Raw genomic sequence first — 10,819 nt, forward strand, 5'->3', positions numbered from 1 at the left:
CTGACCCCCTGCTGGATTTCACCCCAAGAAAGTCCTGGCTTTAGTCTTCTCTGGGACAAAAAGCACCTTTTGTGGAAGGAAGGACGAGGTCTGGGTGTTCCACTGCGCCTCGCTGGTGTGGTGCATCCCCAGGCTGCAGCTTGGCTGCGTGCTGGGTAGCCTCCAGCCCCCTCTCCTAGCAGAGATTTTGGCCTCCCTTCCTAGCTAGGACCTCCCAAAGGCTGTGACACGATGCTCATTTACCCCACTAGAGCTTTCCTTTTCCTCTGTCACTTGACTTGACAAACACTTGCGCTTTGACAACGGGCTGGTGATTTTTTTCTGGAAGTGAAACTTCTCGGCCAGGGTTTCCCGAGCTGCTGTACCGTTGACGTTTTGCCAACCGGCTGCTACGTGTCCCTCCTCCACCTCTCACTGGCTACAGCCCACCAGCATCTCCAGGCTCCAGTTAATGGTTATAAAGTAGCTTTGGAGGAGCAACACCAGTTAGAGAGAAAGGGACTGTAGTTTCAGGTTGACAACAGCTGGTTTTGGTGGAAGCCTCGGTCACCAACCATTGCCAAAGTTTTTCACAAGACTGACAGTTCCCAGACCCGTTCATGGTATTGCTGCCCCGAAAGCGGCACCGATGCAGCTCTGAGACGGCACCTTGGGCTTGGGGAAGGGTCCAGAGCAAAGACGGGGGGCAGAAGGATAATTTCTGCCACGGTGCAAAACTGAGGCTGGAAGGAATTCACCTTTCCCCATCAGGCATGAAAACACAACGCTGCTTCACGGCATATTCATGACTGGCTGTGTTTCTTTTCACGTTATTTAATCAGCTAATTATAAAAAGCATTACATGGAGGGGAAAGGAGTTAAAAGGAGACCCAGCTTACGGCATCCATGCAGCCTGGAGCTCCAGCCACACCTGATCCAGGTGGATATGGCAGCACGCTCCCACCCTTAATCGCTGGAGCAACCCCACGGGAGCCGGAGAGATTACAGTGCACAGCGCATCCGCAAGGTGAGTCCGTCCTCGTACCGGGGATGCGGCTCAGACTCGGAGCAGCGGGCTCATTCCTGGGGCCACTGCCAGCTGCAAAAGCATTTCAGGAGCTGCCCGACCTGGAGCACGTGCTCCAGCGCTCTCTGCTCAGCACAGCCTGCTGTAAGAACAGGGCAGTCTTTACCAGCAAGTCTGAACCTTAAAGACAAGCAGCAAAGTTTACAGAGCAAAAATATCCTGTTCCCTCCCCGTGGGCAGCAGAGAAGCAAGCAGGCCAGCCCACACGCTCAGTGTGCTTTCAGTGCTGGGGGACAGTTTCTGGGTGTGTTTTGCTAAGGAAGCCCCAGAGATGTCACAGCTTTGGCTCAGGGCAGGTTCTGAAATCCAGGACCAGTTCTGTGGCCTTGTATCCACCAGACACCAGAGCCACCGGCACTTCCCAGCAGAGCCTGAGTCTCTCTGTGATGCGCTGCAAGTGCCACCTTCAAAGATTTCCTATGGCGAAAGCTCCAATGCATCTTCTTGCAAGTCTTCCTGGTCCTCGCTCTCCAGCTGCTCCAGTTTGCTGGATTTCTCGTGGATGATTTCCCCAGGAGTCTTCAAAAACCTGGAATACATTTTTTTAATGTCTTTAAGGGCGTGTCCAAACGCAGCCCCAAACCAGGCTGTAGATGCCGGAGCTCTTGCCCTCATCAGCTCAGCTCTGGAGCTCACCAGAGGATATCTCCAGCCCTGGGCTTTGCTGAGGACCCCAGCTCGTGCTTTGCACCCAGGATACACCAAGCGTGGGGAGACAAAGCTCAGCGCTCACCAGCCCAGAGCTGGCATTTGAAGTCCAAGCTGGTCCCAGGGGAGCAGCCAGCACTGGGAACAGGAGGCTCCTGACTTATTTCCAGTCTGGCTGGCTCCTCCGTCTGGAGGTGGACTTCAGACCTGCTGGCAATGGGGGAAAGGAGGGACCCTCCAGCTTGGGGGGGCCTGGGGAGTCCCTCCAGCACCAGCAGGACTCCAAGCACAGAGCAGATGGATGCGGACCCCAGGGCGGGTTGCTGGCCCGCAGCCCTGGAAGGGGCATCGGACGGACCTGGAGCCCAGACAGCCCAGCTCCTGGCTCACACAGGACAGCCTGGGTGCAAAACCACCAGGCTGTTGCGTTTTCAGGGGAGGATCTTGCTGGATGAAGCCGCTGCCAACTTCTGGAGCCCACCGCCTTCCCGTGCCCCATCTGCACCGTCCCAGGCAGCTCGTTTCTCTGATCTGCTTCATCTCACCTGAACAACAGCTTCTGCCCTGGCTCCTTTTTGATGATGTTGAGTTTGTAGTAATGTCTCAGCGCTCGTGACATTTTCTCATATGTCATATTCATCCGGTTCTGGAAGGAGGAAAGAATTGGTGTGGGTTCAGGAAAAGCAAGGACCTACACCTGGTTTGGGTCATCCAGGGGGACATTGGAGGTGGGTCCTGGGCTCTGCAGGCTACAGTGTGGGTCTCTAACCCAGGGTTGCTTCTGGGTCCACAGCCAGCATGGTTTGCTTTCCAGGGGATGGGAAAGCCTCCCTCTTTAACCACTGGGAGGGTGACATCTCTCACCGGCCCTGCGCGCACTCTGTCTCACCCTTCCCAGTCCCTGTTCCATCAGCTCGGAGGAACAGGATGAAGGTGCCATGTAGAAGCCCAGGAATGATGGAATTGTTCTCAACTGTGTTTACCTTGTGGTTCCCCCAGAGCTGGGCAAGTCCGTTTGGGTTAACAACCCTGAACACCTTGGCTTCCTTGTCTGCCCACTTGATGTAAGGCTCGTAGCGGCTGTCGGAGAGGAGCTGGTACATGTAATCCCACAGCAACCTGCAGTCTGAGCACCGGGCAAGAATAAATAGTCACCAAGCTCCCACCAAGGCACCTGTGCTCCAGCGAGGGTCCGATCAGCAACAGGATTGCACGTGTTAGCAATGATAATAAATATAAGAAGAGTGCAAAGTTCATGCACAGCACTTTTAGTGCTCGATCTCAAAACGCAGGCAGGAACTACAATTTTTCAGGTGGGGAAACCAAGGCAGGGAAGCACACACCGATGCATGGAATAAATGGGAGACAGATGGGCAGCCAGGACAAAGCACATCTCCCCAAGGAACCAGGCTCTAAATTCATATTTACCTGCAATTTTCCCATCCGCTGGGGCCGACAGGGTTGTAGAAGAGCAGATGGTGTCTGCCACGCACCTGCCCTCCGAGCTGTGACAGGAGAGGTTCAGCGGCTCCGCGTGTCTGCGGGACACAGGCTGTTCCGCACGATCCAGGCAGGAGAAACCAGCACCTGCCTCAGCGCTCCGGGCTGGCCCTGGGAAAAACAGCCCAAACCAACGCTGCGGTGCATTGTGGCAGGTCCCAGCTCTTCCAAAACCCTGAAGCAGGTGGGGAGGGACAGCCCGGGGTGGTTATCAGCCCAGTACCAGCCCAGGAGCTGCTATGGAAAGCCTGGGGCTTTCCTAAGGCTGGGTCAGCAGAAGGGCTGGGGGAGACGCTGAGTAGGGTGAGGGTCAGATACAGAGGTAAAGCCGGAATAGGAGAATGCACCGGAGCACAGGCATTCCTTTGTAAATTCTTGTGGAAGCTGAAGGTCTTCATCACCTTACACCTCAGCCAGCAAAAGAGCTCAGGAGAGCCCCCCCAGAGCCCCCGAATGCCAAGCCAGCCACTGACCCCAGCCCACCCCCACCCCAGCTCCTACCTAGCCCCCTCGGGGGCACTAATAAGCCTCGCTGGCCCTGACCAGCCTCTCCCCACCCAGTGGCCCAGAAGCTCTGTTTAAGCTCAGCCCTGGCTCCTCAGCCACAGGAGGGCTGGTCCCCAGCCAGGGCTATGCCTCTGCCTGGCCACTGACCCCCCCGACCCCCCTGTGATCTGCTGACAGACCCCCCAGTGCAGCCGTAGCCCTGCCTGGCCACCACAGACCCGCCTGGCCACCGCACACCCACCCCACCACAGACCCGCCTGGCCACCACAGACCCGCCTGGCCACCACACACGTGCCTGGCCACCACAGACCCACCCCACCACACACACACACCACACACCCACCCACCCCAGACCCGCCTGGCGCTACCTAGTTCTGATTCTGCCCAGACCTGCTTCATCCCTACAAAATTCCTCCGTGACCTGGGCTTGGTTGGACCTGGCTGCATCTCCAGGAGTGTCCTGCTTGCCTTGCTCAGGCCGTGTGGGTTGGCTTCACACCCCAGATGTGAGCCACCCACTGTAGCTGAGGGCAGGCGCCGTGTGATGGACAGCTGCCACTCATCATACCTTCCTCTGTGCTCCTGGCCTCCCTGAAGGGTGAGTTCAGCAAAGGGCTGCGCACCAGAGCTCTTCTTTGAGTCTTAATGTACTGGAGTATTTCATACAACACATCACCTGCGGGGAAGGAAAGCCTGCTCAGATCTGTATTATATCATCTCAGCTGATGGTGTTGCTTATGTGTCTCTGCTACGGAGTTATTCCCTATCCCAAAGCATTTGCAGTCCGGATGGACTAAAGGAAGGAAGAGCGTTGTCCTTGCCTCCAGCACCCAACTGGCCAGAGCTAACGCCTGGTCTGCTGGGACCCATGCAGCCCCTCTCAGCAGACCACAGCTGGTGCTGTACTTGGAGGGTCCTCAGAAACACCCTTGCGCTCGGTCTAACCTGAGCTCGGAGCTCGGTATCTGAAGTCATCCTTGGTGAGGATGCACAGGGCTTTGCCGTTCATTTCAAACTTGCTTTCATCAGTTTGCCGAAGGGAATACTCCTTCTCAGCCCATCTTAGCCAGTGGATCACGTCGTCCTTGCTCCACAGTGAGGGCTGGATTCCTGAAACCAGGGGCAGCCTCTGAAACAACTCAGTCTCCAGCTTCAGAACTGCTGAGGGGCAGGGTGGGACACTGGTCTCCTCCATCACCGAAATTTCCCTCTACATTAAGCACTCACAGGTCCAAAATGCCCCAAAGAGAAAAAAAGAACCATGATGACTAGTCCATCTTGTCCCCCTTGACAGCAGGGGATGGTCCCTGACTGGGACACCATGGCTGGACCCACCATGTCCCACCCTGTGGGAACTCCTTGTTTAAGTAGTGTTGACTTGCTCAACATCTACTCACTCAGCCTGCCTGGAAGCCTGAAGATCTCCCCCTCGCTGGTGGGTGTGTGGCTGGCCTGGGATGGGGATGGTAACAAAGCTGCAGCAATGGGTCTGGAAGAACTGACTGCCATGTTACCCTGGGGAAAAGAGATCAAATAGATCAGTGGGGGGAAATTCCCAGCTCTGGTCCTGCCTTTGCTTTGGAGATGCCTCCACTGCAGTAAACACCGCTCCAGTGTTTTCTAACCAGTTTCATAGCAGCACGATGTGCTGTCTGCAGCTCTTCCACACTGGCTCTAGGACCTTTACTAGCCCCAGGATGAATCTCTGGCTGCCCAACACAGCGTTAGTAGCCAGAGATCCCCCTCTTTCTCCAGCTCTTCTCTTTAGCAGAGGTACCTGTCCTTACCCAGACTCTGGATGCGGGTTATCCATCCCCACTGCCCCATGGCTGCAGGGAGGTAGAAGATGGAGCCAAGACCCACAGACCCTGCAGTACTTGTGCTGGCTCCTGCTTCCTGCAGCATCTTCAGATGCTCATTGGAAGCCCAGGGTTTTAGGACAGTGCTTCAGTTCTTTAGAGTTGTGGAAATAAAGCTGGTAATAGCACTTAGGTTTTGTCTTAAAAACACTGTATGAAGAGTTCTCTCTAACTTTTTCCCCAGTGATCACTTGGGCATAACTGGAAATAGCCATCCCACGGTTCGGGGAGATGCCAACCCATCTTGCTCACCTGCCATTAAGTCTCAGCTCCTCAAGAATTAGCCCTCCCTCTCGGTTGCTCATTAAGGAGCCCCTTCAGCCTCACTGAGCTGGTGAGATGGGTCGTGCTGGGAGAGGCAGCCCCAGCACCTCTGCTGGGCTGAGGGTCAGCATCGCCCCTACTCTGCCCCCAGGCTCCCACCCAGAGCATGTGAGCCAGAAGGCAGCTGGGATCCTGCTTGCAGCCCCATCTAGGTCTTGAAATATTACTGGCAGCCAAGCAGATAATGTTGCCTTTAAAAAATCTATTAACATGAATCCCAGCAATTTCTCACTTTCATTCTCTGGAAAATTAACAATTTTGCCTCCAAATAGTATTTTCTGAAGCGGTTGACAACCCTGGGCACTTCAGTACACTCTCAGGCAGATTTTTGGAGGTGGTTAGAGCAGCTAGCACTCCTTGACTCAGAGCGGGGGGTGCAGAAGAGCTGAGCCCCCGCTGAAAATCAGGGGTGAAGAAACTCAGTGTGCACTGACGGAGCAGGTGATGGTCGGACACATCTTAAATGCAAAGCTGGCATCCCCAAAACCAGGGGTATGGGAGGCAGGAGCAAAGCACCCCATCCCGCTTGGGGAAAACGCTTCCTTGCGACCTGGGGGGTTATGGCAGGAGAAGGCAGCAGCTTGGGGGGAGGTGAGGGGTCCTTCAGCAGAAGGTCGAGGGTTAACAATCTGCCTGCAGGGACTGCTGGCTGTCCCTGGGTTGATGGGTTTAGCAAAGCAGTTGCATGAGGAAAGCAGAGAAACTCCAGTATAAACCCTGAACAGGCCTGATAGCAATGGGAACTGTCTTTCGGATTCGTTCTAAGCAGCAAACTACAGGAAGAATAAAAGTGAAAGAAATTAGCGGTGTGTTTTGTCTAGAACTCCTCTTAAAAGGTACTTGATTTTTCTCCCATCGGTGTGACTCTCTTACTACGACTTTTACAGCAAAACCAACACGTTTAATATTTTTCTTGCTCCTCAAGATTTCTAGGGCGTGAGACACATTCTGAATTTTTATTGCTTTATACCGATTTTATGTTCTTGCTTTTTTTCCTGCTTAGCTCTTCGACGCGTTTCTGAGATGGCACTTCCTTGCTTCAAGAGGAAATATTGTCCTCGGAGGGGATCAAGTGGGAGAGCAGGAAAAGGATGGTGCAGACAGAGGCGTGAGAGCAGCTTTTGGCTCAGCCCCGGACTTGGGGGCCGAAGCCCCCCACCTGCTCCCCGCTCCGTGGGGCCAGTGGGAGGCGGGTGGGGGGTCACCCCACACACACACACCGGGGCATCAACTTGCAGCCTTTAATAGAGGGAGGAAAGCGGGGAGGGGGGACACAGGACGGGGCTGGGGGCGGGCAGCTCTTACCTGCATCCCCGGTGGCGGTGGGCGGCCGCTGCCCGCAGCGCTGCGAGCCGGTGCTGGCGCTGCCCCGGTGCCCGGCGGTGCCCCGGCGCCCGGCGGTGCCCCGGCGCCCAGGCCTGCGGCCGTCGCGGCTTCAGCGCGATCCTTCCGGGAAACGAAATCGAAACGAGCCGGAGCCCCGGGAGGCTGGAGAGCGGCGGGGGGCAGCGCCCGGGGCCGTGTCGTGTGTGTCCGTCCCCTCCCTCCCGCCCGTGCCTTGGCCCCACGGATCCCCCCGCCCGGGGACCCCAGCCCACCCGGCCGGTGTGGCCGCCGGCACCAGCACAGCACCGGAGGACGCCGTTATCCCGGAGGTGCCGTCCCGCCGCGGACTGGGGCCCGGCCCCGCGGGCAGGCGCGCTACCCGGGGAGGGAGGGCTGCCGGGGCACACCGGGGGCGGGGAGGGCAGTGCGACCCGTCCTTCCTCTCCGACCGGTGGGGCCGGGCCGGGGGGGACAGGGAGCGGCGGGGGATGCGGGGGGCGGGAGATGCAGGTGGAGATGCGGGGAGGGGGATGGGGGGGGATGCAGGGGGGATGCGGCGGGCGCGCACCGCCTGTAGCACCGCTGCTCCCGCCGCGCCCAGCAGCGCGCCCCGGCACGCCCCGCCCCTGCCGCTCCCTCGGTTCCCATTGGCCAGCCGGCCCCGCGTGCGGAGCCAATCGGATCGTCGTGCGCAGGGGGCGGGGCTCAGCGGCGGGATCCCGCCCTTCGCCCGCCTGAGGGAGCGGCCTCGGCGCGGACGCGGTGAGTGAGGCCGACGCGCGGGGGTGCGGCCCGGGCCCTTGCCGGCCCTCCATGGGGCCTGTGGGGGCCTCCTCCGGCATTCCGTGGGCCTTGGGGGGGGCTTTAGGGGCCTGCCCGGCCCTCCCTCTGCTTTGAGGGCGCCTTACGGGCCGGGGGGCGCCGGCTGTGCGGGCCGGGGAAGAGGCGCACTCGGGGCTCGGGGGGCCTTTCCTGCCCCCCGCGGGCACTGAGGAGGGCGTCTGGGGGGTCGCAGTGCGCTCCGCTGTTTTGTCTGGGCTTTGGAGGGGCCTGCGGGGCCGGGGAGCTGCCTTTCCCCTGTGGGCGTTTGGGGAGGTGCGTCTGGGCCGCCTTTGTGTGCGCGAAGGGGGGAGGGCCGTCGGGGGTTGGCGGGGAGCTCGCCTGGGGAGGGGGCCTCGGGGGCCTCTCCTGCATTCTGCCCGTTTGGGAGGGGGCTGGGGCTGTTGTCCCTTGAGTCAGTGCTTCATCCCTGCGTCTTTGCTACCTTACCCCTTTCCCTGTGCTGTGCGGGAGGCCTCGGGGCCTGGGCAGTGACTCTGGTAGAGGCTGCGGCCTGTGGCCACCAGCCCCGCAGCAGGACCATCCCCTTCTTGGGGGGCTGAGTGGTCACGCTGCCCTCCTGCGCGTGCTGTGATGGCTTTAGGTTTGAGGTCACCTTCCCTTCCCTCCCTCCTTTCAGGCTGCACGGTGCTTTGAAAAGGAGCAGGAGTTCTAAGGGGTTCCCATTAAACGGGTGCCGTAGGTGAGACCTCAGCCTGCCGCTGCTCACAGGCATCTTTGTGTCGTGACTTTCCCTGTCTCTGACCCTCTTTGCACTTTCTCTGTACTGCTTTCTCAGTGACTTTAGGCTTTTCAGGGAAGGGGCAATAATACGCTAGCAATCTTGGGTATAAACCAGGGAGGATCGGTAGGGAGAGTTTTGAATTATTCTACCAAATCCTGTTGTAGTGTAGGTTATGGCTGGCTTTAAGGCAGAAAATTCACCTGTGCCTCGCTGTGCCTGCCTTATCCTCACCACAAAGTCACAATCCTTCCTGCTGGCTTTAGCAGCAATCACAAACTGTTAATGGGAAGGAGGTTGCATCTCAGGAATCCATGGAAAGGCCCAGTTCTCCCTTCTGGGAGAACATAATTTACCCCAGTGCCTGGGCTGGGAGTCTGCACTGCTGACCATCACCTGGGTTTAAGCACTGTAAGTGCTTCTGCCCTCAGTTCACGGAAGCATTTTCAATGTTGTAAGCACCAACACAGTGAATTATTTGGCTCAGAAAACTCTGGGTTAGTCTGTTGTCGAAGCTGCTTGTAAGAGTTGTTATTAGTCTTCAGGCTGGCTTTACACATCTTTATTGCAGTGGAGCAATTTTATTTAGGGAAGCAGTCACCTTTTGCTAAAATAAATAGACTGATAATGTTTACAACCTCCGTGTGCTTGTTGGTGTAACTGTCTTTATTTTACATATTAAAATCCACTTTAGAGGGTCTTCTGTGATCTGATCTTGTGGTTGAAATGGAGCAGTTTATGTAGACTAATCCTAAGTTAGATCTGTGCAGAGGACTGCGTCCAGACTTACTTCAGTTTATCTTAAAGCAAGTAAGAACACGTTAAAGTAAATTGTGCTGTCTCAGAAATAGGTGTGTGCTGAGTTGGCTAACTTGGTGTTTGTTTCAAGACAGATGTATTTGCAGCATGTGAAATGCTTTTTGACCTCTTTCAGTACAGTTTTTTGCTGCTAGAGTTGGAAAGGTTGAGTTTTGTTTGATTTGGGCTTAAAAGGAGTGCTTTTCTGGTAGGAGTTCATCACAACTTTATTTTTGGGGGAGCTTTCTGTTCTCTAGTTATTCTGTGTAAAGTTGAGTGAACTTCAGCAATCCCGGTCAAGCTGCAGGTGTCTACCTGGAAGAAACTGTAGTCGAAAGGACCAAATGGGCTATTTATATACTGCTCAACGGTGGTGAGAAACAAGTTACAGCAAAGGCATTTGAGTTGTTTGATGTAGATAGCATGTACCTACAGGCAGAGAAAGTGGTTGGGGTTTTGTTGGGTTAGGGTTTGGTTTTTTTTTTCTGGAAAGGTTTTGTGACAGCTCTTTGAGTGGAAGGTAAGATAGTAATTCCAGAGTCTCAAAAATAGGAAGCCTCCTTGCTGGTCATAAACTTGCCAACATAAATTTATCATCCAAGGTCCAAATAAATGTGGCCAGGTTTGTTGGATGTGTCCAGTATAAAATTACTCAACGTTGCATTTTTTTTCTGCACTCCAGAGCTAGCCTTAATTGAGCTCTACACAGCAGTAGCCTTTGTTTCCTTCCCCAAAGTATTTTTAACCATCAGAATTGAGGAACCCTCTTGCTTCAGCTGATTTGATCATAAATCTGATCTCACCTCAGTCTTTATGAAGTGCCTTCATGTCTTAGCATGCTCAGTCTTGCCTTCTTGGAATCCAAGAGGTTTCATAACTCCCTGCCTGGAGTTTTCTGTTCAGGATATTGTAACATTTTTTGTGTGGTGATTCAGTCTGTCTTTACGGGTCATGAGAAGCAAGAATCATGTCTGGTTTTATTAGTTGATGCTTTCAGCACAAAGTTTGGGGCATGCTAGGATGTGTTTGACCTCATCTTGAACTTACTCCATGTGCCCATGACAGGCAGCCAAGTGTTTTGTTCAGTGTAACAGCATAGTCAAAGGAAGCAGAGTATAATACTGTTTAATGCTATGAATGCCACTTTAAATATCTGAAAACCCGTAAGTAGAAAATTTGGGTGTAGAGAAAGGTAAATAATACTTCACCCTTTGTAATGAATTTGTTGTA

The 10,819-nt window shown here is 55.3% G+C and overlaps 1 protein-coding gene across 1 annotated transcript; it reads right to left on the reverse strand.

Moving 5' to 3' along the window:
• Positions 1–781: 781 nt before the first annotated feature.
• On the reverse strand, positions 782–7,695 carry ETV7 (ETS variant transcription factor 7). The gene is made up of 8 exons (XM_005239703.4): positions 7,210–7,695; positions 5,119–5,236; positions 4,667–4,831; positions 4,290–4,397; positions 3,143–3,325; positions 2,698–2,840; positions 2,260–2,360; positions 782–1,595 (listed from the first exon to the last, which is right to left on the reverse strand). Exons 1-8 carry the CDS (start codon positions 7,213–7,215, stop codon positions 1,484–1,486), a joined length of 936 nt encoding a protein of 311 aa, XP_005239760.2. The 5' UTR covers positions 7,216–7,695; the 3' UTR covers positions 782–1,483.
• Between the last annotated feature and the right edge of the window lie 3,124 nt (positions 7,696–10,819).

The sequence above is a fragment of the Falco peregrinus genome, chromosome 16 (genome assembly GCF_023634155.1).
Source record: "Falco peregrinus isolate bFalPer1 chromosome 16, bFalPer1.pri, whole genome shotgun sequence".
Lineage (NCBI taxonomy): Eukaryota > Metazoa > Chordata > Aves > Falconiformes > Falconidae > Falco > Falco peregrinus.